The 19,005-nt window shown below is 36.9% G+C and overlaps 1 protein-coding gene across 1 annotated transcript; it reads left to right on the top strand.

Moving 5' to 3' along the window:
- The first annotated feature begins 26 nt into the window (after positions 1–26).
- LOC133533109 (uncharacterized) lies at positions 27–13,067 on the top strand. Its single transcript, XM_061872064.1, has 8 exons — positions 27–419; positions 2,552–2,705; positions 3,287–3,501; positions 3,859–3,948; positions 9,011–9,473; positions 10,205–10,329; positions 12,215–12,355; positions 12,958–13,067. Exons 2-8 carry the CDS (start codon positions 2,552–2,554, stop codon positions 12,988–12,990), a joined length of 1,221 nt encoding a protein of 406 aa, XP_061728048.1. The 5' UTR covers positions 27–419; the 3' UTR covers positions 12,991–13,067.
- The last annotated feature ends 5,938 nt before the right edge of the window (positions 13,068–19,005 follow it).

Genomic DNA, 19,005 nt, shown 5'->3' with positions numbered 1-19,005 from the left:
GTTGTAGTGACATTTTATAATGTTTTTATATGTCAATGGCATATCATTTTGTTACCTTCTTTTTTCATGTTGTTTTGAAGTTTGAGTCATACCATTTACCTAGTTATTTATACCGAATTCGGTGAATTCGTTTAATAGGTCTTACGTGAAAACAGTTTTAAAGACTTTTTAAGTGCAGATTTCATAAAACCATCAGGTGTAAATACAAAAGACTAAGTATTCTAAAAATTGTGCGATAACAACAAACACTGAACTCCGGAAACATCTTGGGGAATTCCTGGGAGTTGCCCATAACATATAAATCATATAATAGATACAGACTTATTAGCTTAGTTAACTACAAGGAGCTAGTTACAGTAGTTGAATGACAAACGAAACTTTTAATAACTTAAATAAACGGTGCTGTCATCGAAAACAAGGTAATATTTAGATAAATAAGTCTTGCATCATACCATTATCTATAACGAAATAACCCTTGCTACCAGTTTTAATATATATTTTTTTATAATGTTCTTACAAGTACTTGTTCTTATTAGTACTCTGACATTTGAAGGACCTTTTACATCTCCAGTTTTTAACCATAGAGACTATACATCTCTATTGTATTGTAGTAATTATTTATTGTAAGATTATTATAATGTAATGTTTACCCAGGTATTGGCTGTTGTATTTATAAATGTTGTTATGTATTTTTCATGTCACTATATGATGTTAGTATAAATGTTGTATTGACTTGTAAAAGAGCCTTTGAGTAAGGTCCGACCGAGAACGCTTTTTTGTCTCGGCCGAGACCGAGACCGAGACCGAGATTCAATAGGATTCTCGGCCGAGACCGAGACCGAGACCGAGAATTTATAAAATAGAGAAAAAATACGAATTTTGCACTAAAATTGTTTTTATAATCGAAATGCGACGATTTATCAGAAAAAAGTTATCATAATCAATTCGTAGCGCTATTAAATAGTATTTTTAGGGTAGTTACGTCATGTCCTTATGTCTGTCGGTCTGTGCGTATGTCACAGCCATTTTACTCAAAAATAGGGTTGCCATCCGTCCGGGTTTCCCCGGATTTGTCCTAGTTTAGAAGGCGTCCGGGGAGCGTCCGGGGGGGGGGGCTTCTTTTGTAGTCAGGGTTGAAATTTTTAAAGTCTTAGGCCGCCCGCGATACACGCACAACCTGTTTAAAAAAACCTGTTAACATGTCCGAGTTCTGGACTCTAAAATTCGGGTTTTCACGCGTCTTGCCCTGGTTTCCAAATTTTAGAGATGGCAACCGTACTCAAAAAACTATACGGTATATTTTATAAACAAAGTTGGAACGTAGGTGTAGATGTATTATGTAAGTCGCTTCTTAGTTTCGAAAAAAAATTTGTAAAATATGTTTTCAAATATAATTATACTCCGTATAAATGTAACAAAAAGTATAAATGTAACAAAAAAAACATGTGGCTCATCATTAGATAGGTCTTTAAAAATACAGAAAGGTTGCTAAAAACGTTTTTTTGATTAAGTTAAATACTTTTCACAGTAATCGCTTTAAGAAGTAATTGTTTGATCTCCTCTAATTTTTGAACCGGGAGAGCAAAACGATTAAAAAAATTCTAAATAAGCAAATAAATTTTCAGGGAAATTATTTTGAATATGGTCGGTTAAGCCATTTAAGAGATATAAAAAAACTGATCTTATTAAAACGACGAAAGTGCCACTAACATACGCTCTTTTGCTTGTACGGCTTTTTTGTATTGTATGAAGGTACGGAACCTTCCATTATGCGTGGTCCGACACGCACTTGGCCGGTTTTTTCAGTACGGATGTGCACAAAAGGAGGTAAAATAACAATAATCAAAATAAAGAGTTCTATATTGTAACCCAAAATATCCGCCACAGGTGTCGTTTTGTACTTACCTACTGCTTTGCTTTTTCCCGTTAACACAAATATATTTAGTATCAAAATATTCAGTGTCATCTTCCACTCACAACAAGTTAATCTAAGTTACATCCCGATAACAATATACACTCATTTATTCATCAATAACAACAACCACAAAACGAAAAAAACCAAATGAACAAGTCATTACTTGCAACCGCGCCTATCCGATCCCAACACTTAGTATTTCATAAGTAATTGGCTTAAAATGTGGCTATGAAACCAATTTAAATCACAAAAAACGTCACAACAACCGGGCGATGCAACCAACGAGTGGCTTAGACCCCGGCGCTCGTGCGCGGAAAATTCAAATTCTCCAACGATAACTCGTTGCTTATTCTCGGTCTCGGCAAGAATCTCGGCCCATTTTGGCCGAGAGCCGAGACCGAGATCTCGGCTCGATTTTTGGCCGAGAATGCCGAGACCGAGACCGAGACCGAGATCTCGGTCGGACCTTACCTTTGAGGCCTACTTGCAGAATAAATTTTTGAATTTTTACTTAGTCCTTGCTTTTGTATATGACATCAATTTTATTTTACAATAAACTAAACTAATTGAGGTACCTATGTAAAGTTTTATTCATAAGGTGGTTAGTAATTATCATTTTAGTACATTAATTTGCAGATGTCAGAATACTATCGAGATGCACCTAACATATTAGATTACCTGAATGAGGACTGCTGGAGAGCAGTGCTGGACTACATACCTGTTAGTGACATCATCAAGTCGGAGCGGGTGTGCAAACAGTGGCAGCGGGTGGTGCTGGTGTATTTGAGAGGTCAGGGCAACTGCCCCTTTTAACTATAGCCACACAAAGACCTATAAAAATATGCTCCATTGTGTTTTGAACCTTTATTTTGATGAATAAAACCAGTGACATATATCTATGGACGGGCCTTATGGGCATAGATCCCATTTTTATTGCCCTTGCCCGTAAGGCCTGTTCTTAGATATATGTTAATGATCAAAACTGTATTTGTCTTGCTTTGATTTATGGTTGGCTCAAGTTCAAATTTTGTAAGTATATAAGAATAATGTTAAATAATTAAGTAAATATTATAGGACGTTATCACATTTATCACGCAAATTGACTAAGTCCCAGAGTAAGCTTAATAAGATCTATGCTCATTGCATAAACAGATGCCCTTACAAGAATTTCAACCAGCTTCATAGGCAGGGTCACTACCCACTAGGCCCGACTACTTGTACAGAGATTGTGATAAAAGCTTGTATCAAAATGATCATATGATAATAGGTTAATTTGTGTTAATTCAAAAAGAAACATTATTGTATAAATTATATACTGAAATAGACAGGTGATTGCATAATGCAAATACTAGAAAAAATAACTTTTTTCAGGAGTCCGCATAGGCATAGAGCATCCATACCCAAGTCTGGGCAGCAACGAACTCCACCGCAGCGCCTCCTGGCTGTTGGTCAAGGACATCAAACCGGGCTCATCCTTCGAGAATTGGACGAACAAGCTGGGCTCATCGGTGGCATCTACCTTCTGCGATACTGAGAAGTGTTTGAGGATTATTGGAGAAAACTGTCCTAATTTGGAGGCTGTAAAGGTATAAATAAAATTGTTAGTAGCTCTGTCTCTCAAACCCAATTAAAATCGATCTATGTGGGCAGGTGGCCCACACAATTTTGAGTGCAAGAAGCCACTTTACATATATCAGCAAGCCACATGGGTCACAGACAACCTACATAGACTGTTGGTAAAGTCAGATCAAGATAAGTTGGCAGTGATTTTGGTCAGTGCAACTGTTATTTTAAACATCAAACTTCTATGAAATTATGACATTTACTTTGCACAGGCTGTGCTATCAAAATCGCTACTAACTTATCTTGGTCTGACTCTACCAACTTTCTGATTCTTCTATGACACTGAGAGTGACAAATGCATGGTAATATTTATCTTTCAGTTTATGAAGCTATCAGACAAACTATTAAGCAGCAGCCGATATGAAAACTTCAGGTGGTTGCAACGCGTCTGTTTCATAAATTGCCCTTATGTAAGTAATTTTATGTTTAACATAACAAATACTCGTTATTGCTTTAACAAATGGAATAATCAACAAGTAACATGAATAATAATTATTCCTAAGGAGTCATTTATTCCAGACAACTGGGATGTTGTAGCCAGAACGCAGAATTGCTCATTTGTGATCTGTCCGGCCATTTTATGAAACGGCGGCAAGCACATGTTGTGGTCTCATCAGTTTTATATATTTAACCTTTATTGCGCTATACAAGAATTAATGATTATTATGCATAAAAAACATCTGAAGATTACTTCGTTGACGTGAGGTGTGGGAAAATTTTATTGAATAATTAAATAAACACAAAGATATGAATAACTAAGAAACCCGTTCTGCGCCATGCCGGATCCAAAGATATCCATCACACAAGCACCAAAAACTGAAGTTGTTGCCCTTTTACCTAAGCCGCCTGCCTGGCTCTTGGAAGAGTTTGCTGCCGTCCCTGTCTCGACCGACGACGGGCACAAAGTCATAAAATTTACATATAGGATTACATTTCAGACAGGTTACCGATCAGTGTAGTATCTGGGCAATGTTTACAAAAATTAAAAACCGACATGAAATCAGTTATGAATGATTCACGGTGAAACTAATTTCACTAGACTTAAATCGACCGGGATATGAACCGTGATTACCTTTCATACTGTTTATGAGTTCCCGATATTTCGACGCAGGGGCGGATTAAGAAGGCGCGGGGCCCTTAGCACAATAATTCGCGGGGCCCTTAGCACAATAATTCGCGGGGCCCTTAGCACAATAACTCGCGGGGCCCTTAGCACAATAACTCGCGGGGCCCTCCTGGTAAAAAAAAACAGCTAACTGCGAGTCGGGCTCGCACCCCGAGGATTCAGTACCATCACAACATTTTTACAATGTTTAAATTTTTTTCGACTTGTGCTGGAACTAGTTTTTATCATGTTAATTATGCAGTGTATTTTTCTTTATTATCACACCAAGTTTGAGGTCTGTATTTTATAACCGTAATATGTAGAGATACAAAAAAAAACATATAAGTAAGCTCAACTGTTATAAATGATAAATACGAAACGATGATGTAATCCTGTTATCCCTCAGGGACATAGGGGTCGCAGAAGAATTTGCCATTAGTCGCGATCCTGAGAGGCTACTTCTCAACTGATCGCCTAAGTCCAAGCAGGGTCTCCGCTGGCAATCGATTGGCAGTCGACGGTCGGGCCTCGTACCTTGAAATTTATATCTTTATTGTCGTTATACCTACTACCTATATGAAAATCGTAATTATTTGGTTTTTGTTCTAATACCAGTACTCTATACAAAAATCGTGTTCATTAAATCTGTCGTTCAGTGTGCTCTATCGTATGACTCATACCAGGTAGACAGTCGAAATTTACACCAAGTGTGTATTTCTATTGCAGCTATAACAAATAATAAATATAAAATAAAATTTTAGTGTTTTTTTTAAACGAAACATCTGTATATCGTCTTTTAAAATCGGGATATTTTCCATATTTATTTATTTTCACGAATTCCCGATATTGTATTATTTTTCATTTACATTTAGGCATTTTAAAAGAGCCTAATCTTAGTGCGGTTGCGTTATTTTATCAGAGTACCTTTCCTCACCCCTATAATGGAACAGGCACCAGTAATGGGATGGTATAGACAAATCCTGTAAAACAAGTATTTACCATCAGTTTTTAATCGCTGGCAACATTTTACCATAAGCAAGAGCTGCTTGAGTTTAATTTTTCATTGATATTTGTTAGTTCGAAAATGAATGGCGCCATACATCCCATGACTGAAGCAAAAAACCAATTTTGGGTTAATAATATTGAAACCAATTGCAGTAGCTTTCATTAAATACATAGAAAACATAAAGGCAAAATTGGACATACAACTTTTAAAGCGTACCCAAAGCGGTAGAAATTTTACAGGTGTCGGTGAAATATCAAAATACTCTAAATTTTCTCTTAAATGTCCCATGATTGGTGCCGTTAACATATAATCTTTCTTTTTCTACCATATATACTACTACCTTCGGTTTTCATCATCAGATCAGGTCGATCTCAACATAAAATTGCATTGTCACCGATTTTTCTCTAGTACGCGAAATTTTAACAACAAAATATGTTGAGAAATGGTCAAAAAAATAATTTGCAAAATTTGAAAACAACTTACGAAAATCGCAAGTTAAATGCAAGCATGTTGGGAGACTGTTTAACAACATTCAATAATAACAAGTTAAATAAAAGCTTGTATAAATGGTGAAACGTGAAGCGGGTAGGAATGTAGGTAGGATGTATCAGGGACGCACGCAGTGGGAACTGGAAACCAATTGCCAAGTGAGTCAAAACACGAGCCCAAAAGCTGAGTCTCACCTATTTCGCCGCGTTCCCTTGCGAAACTGATACCAAAGCTGCAAGAATAAAAGCGATGCCCTAGTGTGAGCGAGTCTGTAGGCCGAGGTATTAGGTTGGTTCGATCACGATCACGGCTTTGCAGCAACTCCGCATATTTTGGACTCCCAGCCGGCCGGAGGAACGCGCCCTTTGGCCTCCCACTGCCGCAAAGCTGGCCATCTACCTTCCTTGCTTTCGACCAGTTTGTTTTTTAACACAACTTTTTTTGTTCGTCTCCGAGCTCTGCTCTTTCCTGCAGCTTAGCCATGCACAAAAGCTTTGAGACACTGCACCTTCGGTTTATGTGAAACTCTGCTCCCGGTCTTTGCATAAGCCTTAAAACTCAATGCATTCCTCAACCTTACAAACTTGGTATCGTAATAAAGAAAAATTTGTCAAAATTGCCACTGTCTTACGAAAAAATACATTGTAAAAAAATTGTGATGGTACAGGATCCTCGGAGGGCGAGTTCGACATGAACTTGGTCGGTTTCGCGTGCCGAAATCGCATGGTCAGGGTCGGTGCGCGGGGCCCCCCCTAGGCGCGGGGCCCTTAGCATATGCTTTTTCTGCTGTTCGGTTAATCCGCCACTGTTTCGACGCAGTTACATGCATCCCGTTACCAAGATGCATGTAACTGCGTCAAAATATCGGGAACTCATAAACAGTATGAAAGGTAATCACGGTTCATATCCCGGTCAATTTAAGTCTAGCGACCTAAAATCCTTAGTTTTAAAGTGGTGTTTTTCGTGATTTAACGAAATTAGTGTTAAAATTGTATTGAATTTATCACTTTTCTCGGGCCAAATTAGCAAGCACGCGGAGCGTAGATTTTAGGTACCTGTCAAAATATATAAATATTTGATCTAAATAACTGATTAAATGAAATAGGTGATAAAAGGGTCAATTCTGAGATCTGGCTACTGTTAAAGATTACAGGGTACGTTTGTTAAGTCGAAATTTGATTAATTACACGCACCTATACATGCATACTGCATACCTATATGTACCTATGATGAGCCAACCCACCGCTGCATTTTTAGTTGCAATAAATAGTCATAATCATAAGCGTATGGACCTGTTTTAATTTCTTCTTACACCTTCACTCCAAAATGAACCTTAACGTCCATAACATATGGTCCATCGACCACGGATATCATTTACGGTGACCTATTTCGCGGAGTGAATTTAATGTAATTTGGAGTTAAATATGGACAAATCAGTGCAAAAAAGTGGACAATATAGCTGTCTATATAAAGTGTTAAAGTGAATTAAAGTGAAAAGAACGATATAGACTGGTAATTTTGGGATTTAAAACAAAATGTTTCTACAACCGTTATTGTTCGAACTAAATTGAATAGTGCATGTATACATATACAGCGGCAAAATAAGATAGCAGTCGACTTAACGTCCAGAACAACGTTTATTTTGTACTCCTCATTAGTCCATGGGACTTTAAAATAAGTAGGTACCTCTCTCTGGGACCATTATTTAGATTTGGTCGATTACACGCTACGTCTGACCTAAGCAACTGCCTGCTTATTGGTTAATTTGTTTAACGTCATATTTCCCCAATCCCTTATCCTCAAGACCAGGGACGTCACGAATGCCATATTCTTCACATTCACGAATGCGAATCCGAATGTTCAGGATGCGAATGTCCGAATGCGAATACGAATATTAGGGAATATATGCTGCGGTGCAGAGCATGGACCATATTATCCGCGAATGCCCACTCACCAAATACCAGGGCAACCCGGCAGTGGACTTGTTCACCTTAGAAAACAATGTCACCCAATGGATCCAGCAATTGGGCGTACTGCTGTAATAAATATACCTACCTATATTTCATATGAATGAACTATTGTATTTTTGCCATACGAATAAATAATAAGGGAATATGTAGTTGTTCTTATCATTCCTAATTAGAAAAAAAAAACTGTTAGTAGGTACATAAAACATGTCACCTGAGAAAGGGATGTTATAAAGAAATGCTGTCTACTGGTCAGAATGCGTTACTTGAAAATGCGAGTCGACGAGACAGGACCTGCGCACATTCGCATTCGCAAAACATTCACTTCATTTGATCCGAATGTCGATGCGAATGCTTAAAATATTCGTATATACGAATGCGAATATTCGTGACATCCCTACTCAAGACACTGACTTAACAGGACATCTTGATTTAACTCATGTAAGGCAAGATTGTAAGACAAACACCTTTAACTTAATTTTTTTGTAGTTTTTCTTATGCTGAATTTTAAGGACTATGCAGCGACAGTGAGGCTTAAAATCTGTTTTTGTTTTTGACGACCGGTCTGGCCTAGTGGGTAGTGACCCTGCCTATGAAGCCGATGGTCCCGGGTTCAAATCCTGGTAAGGGCATTTATTCGTGTGATGAGCATGGATATTTGTTCCTGAGTCATGGGTGTTTTCTATGTATTTAAGTATTTATCAATATTTATATATTATATATATCGTCTAAGTACCCTCAACACAAGCCTTATTGAGCTTACTGTGTGACTTAGTCAATTTGTGTAATAATGTCCTATAATATTTATTTATTTTTTTATCTGGTATGTTTAAGGGTTAAAAGTCCTTAGTATACATATATATGTAATATTACCATCGCATTAAACACCTAACCTGCATTTCCAGGTGACCGACCGTTGCGTCAGCTCATACGCCACCAGCTACGCCCTAGAAGAATTAGAAATACACCACAACCGCCTAGTAGAGGGACAATGCTTCAGCAAAATCAAACCAGAACTCAAATCACTAGTTATAAACCAATGTAGAGCTTTAAAATACGGACATTTACAGTTAGCCTTAGATAGATTTAGAAATTTAACGAAATTGGTGTTAATTTTGTATGCAAATGATTTTGATTTATCCTTTGTAGCTGCTGCTGTGAGCGGTATGCACAAATTAGAACACTTGGAACTTTACCATCCCAGGAAATTCTTTTTAAATTGTTTTGATACGATATTTCTTCAGGCTGTGTGTGGGTTGAAAAGTTTGAGGCATCTAGGGGGGGAGGTCGTCTATACTGATCAGCAGCTGGAAAGAGTCTGTAGGTGTTGTAAGGAGCTACGGTCTTTGGATTTGGAGTATTGTCATAGTGAGTATTTTGATACTCGTTATTATAAAAAAAACCGGCCAAGTGCGAGTCGGACTCGCACAGGAAGGGTTCCGTACCATTATCTATAAAAAACGGTCACCCATCCAACTACTGACCCCGCCCTACGTTGCTTAACTTCGGTGATTGGATGAGAACCTCGAGATTAGAAATAAATATTTATTTTATTTTGTTTTTAGTATTGTTATAGCGGCAACAGAAATACATAATCTGTAGAAATTTCAACTGGCTAACTATCACGGTTCATGAGATACAGCCTGGTGACAGCCGGACGGACGGACGGACAGCGGACTCTCAGTAATAGAGTCCCGTTTGACCCTTTGGGTACGGAACCCTAAAAAAAGATGCGTGTATACTAAATAACCAGGTATATACAATGAAAAAATATTTTATTACATGTTTTCTACTTTATATACAGAATTAGGAAGAGTAAAATGACAGAGGTTCGCCTCGACCACTGTCAAGTTGACTTTGAAAGTTTGGTTTCCAGCCGTGAAGTAGTTCAAAAATTTTATAAGACAAAAGCTATGCTACCTACTTTGTTTGATTATCTGGAAGTCGCAATTCCATTGGAACAGAGTAATTAACTAATAACCTGAAAAAGTTCGTACCCACTTTATGCATGGAATGGAATTCATAAAGTGAGTGTAAGTGTGCACTCGCACCTGGGTGTCCATTGGGCGGGACGAGGCTACGACGGTGTGTGTCGGCAGGTGTGACGTCACGAGGCGTGGCGGCCGTGTGTCGCAGCAGCCGATGGACGGCGCTCGGGTTCCACGAATGTCGGCTTTCCGAGGACGACATCGTAGCATGCGTGAATGCTTGCCCTGATCTTACAGTGAGTATTTTTTATACCACGTCGATGGCAAACATAACGAGTGTATGAAAATTGATAACTAACTATAAAACTAAAGAGCTCAATTCATTGTTCGTCTTTTAAAATAATTAGAATTGTAGGGTAAACCATCTATTACTGGCCACCCTCCAATTACTGGCCACCTTATACTAAAAGGGATTCTGTTTAATAATCAGTTTATTTTTTATTTTATTTTATACCACGACGGTGGCAAACAAGCATACGGCCCGCCTGATGGTAAGCAGTCACCGTAGCCTATGGACGCCTGCAACACCAGAGGCATTACATGCGCGTTGCCGACCCTTTAAAAACCTGTACACTCCTTTTTTGAAGAACCCCATACTGTAGCCCCTCATTATTATAGATTATTAGTAATATTTCCTCAACTTAGATTGTGTATAACTTTCTTTACAGTATGATTATAAATAACACCCGTCTAGATATAATACATGTATAAAGTATATAGAGACAAATGGAAGGTAACTGTACTTACAGCACAGGTTTATACCTATTTGAAGTATCAGCGAAAGACTCTTGGACAATGAATCCTATGTAATATATTATAAGAAATTATGTATAAGGTGTAAAGTTTTGAGCTTAATAAACTTATCTTATCTAGTAATCACACAATCTAAGTTAATCATCAGAATTATTAGTTATTTAGTTCACTTGAATTGTGTGAATAAATAAATAGAATTCTTATTTTAGCCATTTTAGTATATGGTGGCCAGTGATTGGAGGGTGGCCAGTAATAGACGGTTTACCCTATCTGGAAACAAATGAAAGACCATCACATGGGAAAAGACAATAACCCTAAAATTGACAAAATAGTACTTGTCGAGTATGGCTCAGCGCTCGACCCCAAATTCGATTCAATTCATTTATTCCATTAAGATTAAAACGCCTGGAGCACCATTTTTCTGTATAGGACAACATGTAATTAATTTTTCACCACACCAACTGGTAAAGGCCCTTTTTTTTTAACACTACGTCGGTGGCAAACAAGCATACGGCCTGCCTGATGGTAAGCAGTCTCCGTAGCCTATGTACACCTGCAACTCCAGAGGAGTTACATGCGCGTTGCCGACCCTAACCCCACCCCTCTCGTTGAGCTCTGGCAACCTTACTCACCGGCAGGAACACAACACTATGAGTAGGGTCAAGTGTTATTTGGCTGCGGTTTTCTGTAAGGTGGAGGTACTTCCCCAGTTGGGCTCTGCTCTAGATCTGGAATGACATCTGCTGTGCTGTGCCCTACCACACAAGGCGAGATGACATTCACACTGCCCATACCTCTCTTTTGGACGTAGTTTAAGGACATACCCGGATCCAGTCCCTCTTGATTGTTCAAAAACGAATGAGAAAGTTTCATTTTATCCATATGTGGGGCAAATTAGATGCAAATTTTGAGTTGTTTCCATATATTAGCTGGTAGATTTTTAATTTTAAATGATGGTCCTTGTATGATACATTTGATATTACGTTCGTTTGGATTTGATTTTATTGGTATTTAATAGTAAGTATTTTCCTCTCGTTGGCGTGGTGAAAAATTGTGTTTCACTCGGAGGCAACGTTTGTTTAACCCTCGCAACGCTCAAGATTCCACTTCTCGAACCGCTCGCTATGCTCGTGGTTCAATTTTGGAATCTTTCGCTTTCTCGGGTATCAATGTTAGGACGAGCGGTTAACCCTTTGAACGCCACGCGTATCGTACGCGGCACGTAATCGTGAACCTTGTCGGTACGTATGAAGGTAGATCTTGGGCTGAAGCCGCACGCGTCATATGACGTCTTTGGCGGTCAAAAGGTTAAACAACAGCTTTGCCCCCTTGTAAAACGAATAAATGTTAGTAAAGTTATTCCAACAGTGGCTAGACGTCCGCCGGAGCCGCATGTCCCGCGCCCTGCTCGCGCGCGTGGCGGCCGCGCGGCGCCGGCTGCGCGCGCCGCGCCCGCTGCACTTCGGCATCGATAACATTCTTATAGACGCCAGCAAGAATGGCGATATGGTATTTATACACAATATATAACACAAATTAACACTTTCACTATTCTAAACTGAATTGTCACGGCTTTGTAGTAGAGGCTTCTCGTGACCCATATAAGTGTCAAAGCCTGAAAAAAATCTATTTGATCTGAAGTAGCAACTTACATGTGCGCACATTTATTTTTTTCAAACATATTTCCATAACATTACAGTCGCAACCAATACGTCATGAAATTATATAAATTAACAGCGTAAAACTACACAACAACAGTTGAGGGCCTAGCATCCATCATCTCACAGAATCTTAGGCATTCCCTCCTCACAGCCGCCCTCGCCACGCAATCAAGTCGCACTCCGGTGCTAATGTCAAGAGCGCATTCAATTGTAAGAGAGAGCGACCTCCTCCTCCTCCTCCTCTCTATACTCTCTCCTAAAATTACCATGCAATCTTGTGGCTGCGTGTACATTGCTACTATAGATCACTCCTCTTGGGATTGACTTCAAATTACCAGTAATTGGTCGAATTACGCAATGAGGCTTAAGCTTTGCTATACCAGTTGTTAAAATTAAGGTTACAGAACAGTGTTTGTCCATAATAATATTTTTTTACGCTTTTTTTTTCAGGATAAATACGAACAGCTGATTCTACATTTCTGACTGTCGTCGGCTCAACAATGCCTTTCACCTAAAATCAAATTACTGTGTGAATTAAATGCCCAGAAATATGTTATAAATGCTGTTTTTCTTTTAAAAATTAAGTATGTTCGTCATTGTGTCATCGTAAACATGTTCAATACTCTCAACGTCTTGGAACAATGTAATGAATCTATCTACCAATCACTCAAATCAGGGCGTGGAAATTAATGGTAGCGTTTGAATAATTTTGGACTGCTGACAGCGTCACCAAGAGGTTTGCACTTGCAGACAAAAATGTGTTACTAACCCCCTTATTCGTAACGCACTACAAACCTCAAAGTTTTATAATAAATTGTATGGAACTCTTGATTTTTACCATGGTGCAATAAATGATAATTGATTGATTGTATTGCCGGTTCAACGCGCTACCAAATCCGTAGATTTCCGAATCCCACGTTAGCCAGAATTGATCATCGTTAATTCTTCATTGTAATTGATATCTGTACAATTTTTGTATTGTAATGTGATACACTTCCTACAATAAAATAAGGGAAAATATCAACATTTAAGCAGAAATAGTGAATTTATATTTTATTCGTTTCTTACGAATACATAAGTCGAAGTGAGATATTGAAGATAAATGATTATTAGCAAATTGAGGCTTGTAGCTCCTTTATAAGTTATGAGTAAAGGGGTAAATGTATTGCCTCTCCCCTCCCCTAGTTCAACGGCAGGCGTTGCTCCTTAGTAGGTAATATTGATAACTAGTTCCTACTTTCTTACCTTGATTTTGACCATTTCCGAGCACTGGCGTAAGAACGAATATTTTAATTAAATATTGCAGACAGTAGAGCGCTATACGTGGACCATAGGTGACCCACACGACGTACCTAAAGGGGCCCATTGATTACCAGTTACACTGACAAAAGCTGACAATCGCTATTAACTGACAGGCCGCAATCGTCCAGCGTCTTAAGTGTTAGTTTAGGCAAATTTTATTGCAATTTTTCTTACTTCTGTAATAAATTATCATTGGAATGAATACATTATTATTGTTTGTCATTAATACATTTTAGTCCTACTTGTACCTCATGAAATACGGCGTGTCGCGAACATAAGATTTCTTTTGGCAGGACTGGTCCTTAAGACCCAAGGATGGATTTAAGAAGTGGAGCCTCCTAATTTTTTGATGTAAATTGGGGGGGGGGGGGGGGGGGGTTCTCAACTTTATCGTGAAGTTTAGTATCGTTTTCATATAAATCGGGAATGCCAAATTTATTTATGATATCATATTGACACTTATATCACATTCAGTAGGGCTAAGATCGGTCGGCTTTTTATCATTTGTCACCATGCCTGTCACGTTCTAACAAGAATGTAAGTGCGAAAGTGACGGGCATAGTGACAAGCGATAAAAATGGAACCATGCTGCCATAGCTGGGTTTGAAAAAGGTAGGTGTAGTTTGTATGTTATGATGATGGCTGAGACGCGCGTCATATTTGTCATATAAGACCTAGACCTAGAAACTATCCCTTAAAGTGAAAAGGGAGGTGGTTGTTTGTATCAGGAATAAATAACCGCTGAACCGATTTAAATGACATCTACGTCTACATCCTTTGATTGAGTCGAAAAAGATACCAAACTTGACTTAGGACCTAAACTCAAACAAATATTAAGAGCCCATCAACGTGCTCACTAGCGCCACTGCTAAATAATTGTGATTTTTTAAATTTAACGATAGATATTTAAAAAAGGGGGCCGCTACGTACTGTATTTTGTATTTAACCTTTTGAACGCCACGCCTATCGTACGCGGGGCGTAATCGTGAACCTTGTCAGTACGCATGAAGGTTGATATTGGGCTGTAGCCGCGCACGTCATATGACGTCTTTGGCGGTCAAAAGGTTAAGTACCATTTGAATACATCATAATAGTTTTTACGTTGCTATCTATCGTTAAAATTATTTTCCAGTGGCGCTAGTGAGCACGTTGATGGGCTCTTAACGTCAGACGTCGCCGATGCTGAACTTACGCGACAGAACTATGGAAACTACGTCCACAAAAATATTGATTCACCCAGGTAAGCGCTTAGCTGAGGAGAGAATTGAAAATAAAATACAAGTTTAAGTGTATTATTATAATACATAAAAATATGAAAGGTACATATGTGATGTGATCAACAAGGTGATATTAAATATATAATTAAGTACACATTGCGATTTAAATTCGTTATATTTAGACTTATGACGTGCAAAAAAAAACAAAAAAAAAAACTGGTATTTTTTGTATAAGATACTGACTTACGTGTGCGTTTGACGCCGCTAAAAATACAATTCAGTTGATCGAAACAGTCGAAATTAACTAAAAATGTTAGCAGTAGTTTTTTCTTCGTTTTTTTTTTGATATATATGTTTTTATATAGTCTATAGATCTGGTGACAGTTCTTAAAATTAATTTATTACTATGCTTATAATAAAATCTTAAAGTTATTGTCATACAAAAATTTGCATTGTTTTACTGGCCGCCAAAATGCTGGTTATTACTACATATTATTATAATATTGTAAAAGTCTAAAAGTGTATGCCCGAAAATAACACTAAGATATACATGTGTCAGAAAAATAAAAAAGTGCAATCATTTTAACATCAATGAAAACAACAACCATAACAAATATTTTCGTCCTTTTTTTAATTATAAATATAAACAAGGGCAAGACTTCATTTTGTTTTGCTTGAGCAGAAAAAATATATACCTAAGGAATTGAATACGCCTAAGAAAGCCCATTTCATACTTTTATAAGTGTTTCACATTTTATAAAAAAAAAAAAAAAAACATTTAATTCGGACGACACAATCCATATTTTGTTAGTTACGTTGGTTAGTTTTGGGCCCAGGTTTGTGTGTGTGCAAGTTGTTATAAAAAAAACACGATGGGCTCTCTTAGACGCAACGAAGGTATAGTCTGCCAAGCTATTACCACCCGTAGAAAAAATTGCAATTTTTAATAATGCAGGGGCGAAAGTTTATCGTCCCATGGAAAATTTGAAATTCGCGCCTTTTACTACTGACAAACTTGTTTCGGCTATATTTTTTTTACTTAGGACAGACATTTAAAAATACTATTTTTTTTAGTTTTGCGCATAATTTTTGAGATCAAACATAGTTAGTAGACAGGAATACCAATTTGAGATCAATACATTGCAATCAATAAACTTCCAAGATTCTTAATGTCTATGTTTTAAAAGGAAATCATAACATAACTTCTAAACCTATTTAATTTCCAAAATACTGGCCGCGAAATTACTGGCATGTACTTATTCTAAATATTTACTTGTTTTTTTTTACAATACAGAGTGGCACAAAAATATGTAGACATTTTTTTTTACTTTAGTTTGTGTATCAAAACTAATTGAAGACAATACGATATTCATCACACTTGCTTCAAAAAGATCTTTTTCATGCAGAGGGCAAAGGCCTATATTGATCCCGACTCGGGATTCCCGAGTGAGTAATCGCTTTTTTTTTTAAATTAATTATGTCACTAATTCTTACGAACCAAGTAGGTATAAATGAGTTTTACTTTTAAAATACTGACGTTTATAAATAAGTTTTATGTGTATATTTATGAATATTTCATTTGGTTCATTTAATAGCCGTTTAACATATTTTTACACCATTTTCAATCGTTGCTGAATGCCAGATGGGTCTGTGCCTCCGATGCCGAACCTGTCAAGATATGACACTATGACGGACGAATGTTTGAAATGTCACCGTATTTAAAAATTATTTCACTTGAAATAGTTTTTTCTTCGCATGTGTGATGAAAAACAACTTATAACGTATACGTGCGTACGTAGGCTTGTTTGCCACCGACGTAGTATAAAAAAAAACATCGTGTGTAACTCCGGGGGTAAGAATATTGCAAACTCGGGTCTTTAATTCCACCCTTTAATTAACACCCTCGTTACCAATATTTCACTTACCCACCTCGTTGCGCAATGTACTATTGTTTTAGTTAAATGGTTGTACACTGAAATAAATTTCATATATGTACTGAAGAAACAATGATCACATCCTGCATCTATTTCAGTTCATTATATTTAAGTGTGACTACTTAAAAAATACGAATCAAAATATTTAATAATATAAATTGATTTGTTCCCTACTTGTAAATTTGATTTAAGATTGTAGTTATAGTTTTAATAACATTATATAAAAGAAGGCAAAAAAGTTTTTAAAAATATTTTGTCCACTTAGTTTTAGGCCACCCTGTATATTATTTTTGAAACTGACATCATGATACGACGTGAATTATCGTACACTGAGATGATTTTTAATACCTGAATAAAGCGGTAATATATCACAATACAAATTGTAGCCATTTTAAGACGAAAATCGAGACCCTCGCGAAATCGCTTTTTCATACACACGTAGTCCTCATTTTTGTCTTTGGATATTAACATTATTGGAAATATTTCGACACAATTGGTTGTATATCAACCACAGCTATGCCCCTACGTTTGATTTTATTCTAATTTTTAATTATTATTAGAGTTAGGAGCCTTTAATATTCCCACCGGGGCGCACGCGGTCGAATGCTGATAGCGACCCTGCGGCACCCCATCTAAGGCGGAGCCGGCATTCGTTGGTGGTTTTAGACGGTAGTCCTCTACTCCGTCCGTCATCGCCTCTGGTTTGGAAAAAGAAAAAAAAAGGGAGCATTTAATGTACCTATGTAGTTTTTCGCTCCAAATTTTTACGATTATCAAAAAATCGAAAAAAGTCAAAGGGCATAGCTATAGTTATATTCATCAAATTATGCAAAAAAAATCTAGTGTCAATGTCGTGAGAGGAAAATGAGGACTACGTTTGTAGTCATGTCTTAAAATATCAATACAGACAAAGTGCCAAAATATGTATACACGACCTTAATACATGGGCAATAAGGTCGTGTATACATAATTTTGGCACTTTGTCTGTATCGATATTTTCAGACGTGACTGTATGGACAAGTGGCCGTCCTATTTCCTCTTAAGTTGCTTGTTTTTCTAATTTATAATTTTCTTCATGAATAATATCACCTGTTGTGATATAAAAAAAAAGCCAAAACTATACTCTACTTATGTCTTAACTATTGTATACAAATACCAAAATATTAATTAAACATCTGAAACAAAACAAGTTCTAAGAACACTAAACTTTAAGTACAAAAATATATATTTAATACTTAAAATATAGGAATTTTCATCTTATATATTTAAACCTAATATTGCCACAACTGCCCTGTATTTTTTTTGTGGAACTTTTTGAGCATCAGCATTATAAAAATAGTTAAAACTTAGATATATTCAAATGTCATCAACAGTGATCGGAACTATGGGAGTAAAACTTTAACAAAACTTATCAAGCGGACGTAAAAAGAGTGCTTATAGTCTTAAAAAATATTCGAATATCTATGAATGTAAATATTGTTATGGCTGTAAGTACTATACTATTCCTATCCCTATGGACATGAATATTTTTGAAAGAGGAGCTGACGACCCCTCTAAACCCAGGTTAGTGCCTAAAATCTGAATTTCAAGGCAATTAAAGCATTATTTTGTAGAATTGCATTCTTGTAATATTTAATTTCGATTGAATCCCCCCAAAAATTTACAGTCCCCTTTTTCGAAATCGCACAGGGCTGTATGCACTATTTTATGTCCGCTTAACAAGTTTTGTTATAGTTTTACTCCCATAGTTCCGATCACTGGTCATCAAATTAACAAATACAAGTACTCCCTAAAAAACTACTTGCAAATACTCATATAAAATATATTTATCTATTCTTAACATACAATCTATTCTACTAATGAAACACATAAAATATCACTTTAACGTAATAATTATTTAAAAATATAAATGTAATTATACTGGCCCTAGTTTAAGTATTAATGCTACATTAAGTATATCTGTGTCGTAATTAGGAAAATGGTGCCCATTTTGTCGTTGTCGTTCTAAAGAATTTTATGGTTTTTTTTTTATCATACTTTTTTTG

This window comes from Cydia pomonella, chromosome 28 (genome assembly GCF_033807575.1).
Source record: "Cydia pomonella isolate Wapato2018A chromosome 28, ilCydPomo1, whole genome shotgun sequence".
NCBI classification, from domain to species: domain Eukaryota; kingdom Metazoa; phylum Arthropoda; class Insecta; order Lepidoptera; family Tortricidae; genus Cydia; species Cydia pomonella.
Note: the sequence above shows the minus strand (reverse complement) of the source record. Positions and strands in the feature narration are given on the sequence as shown.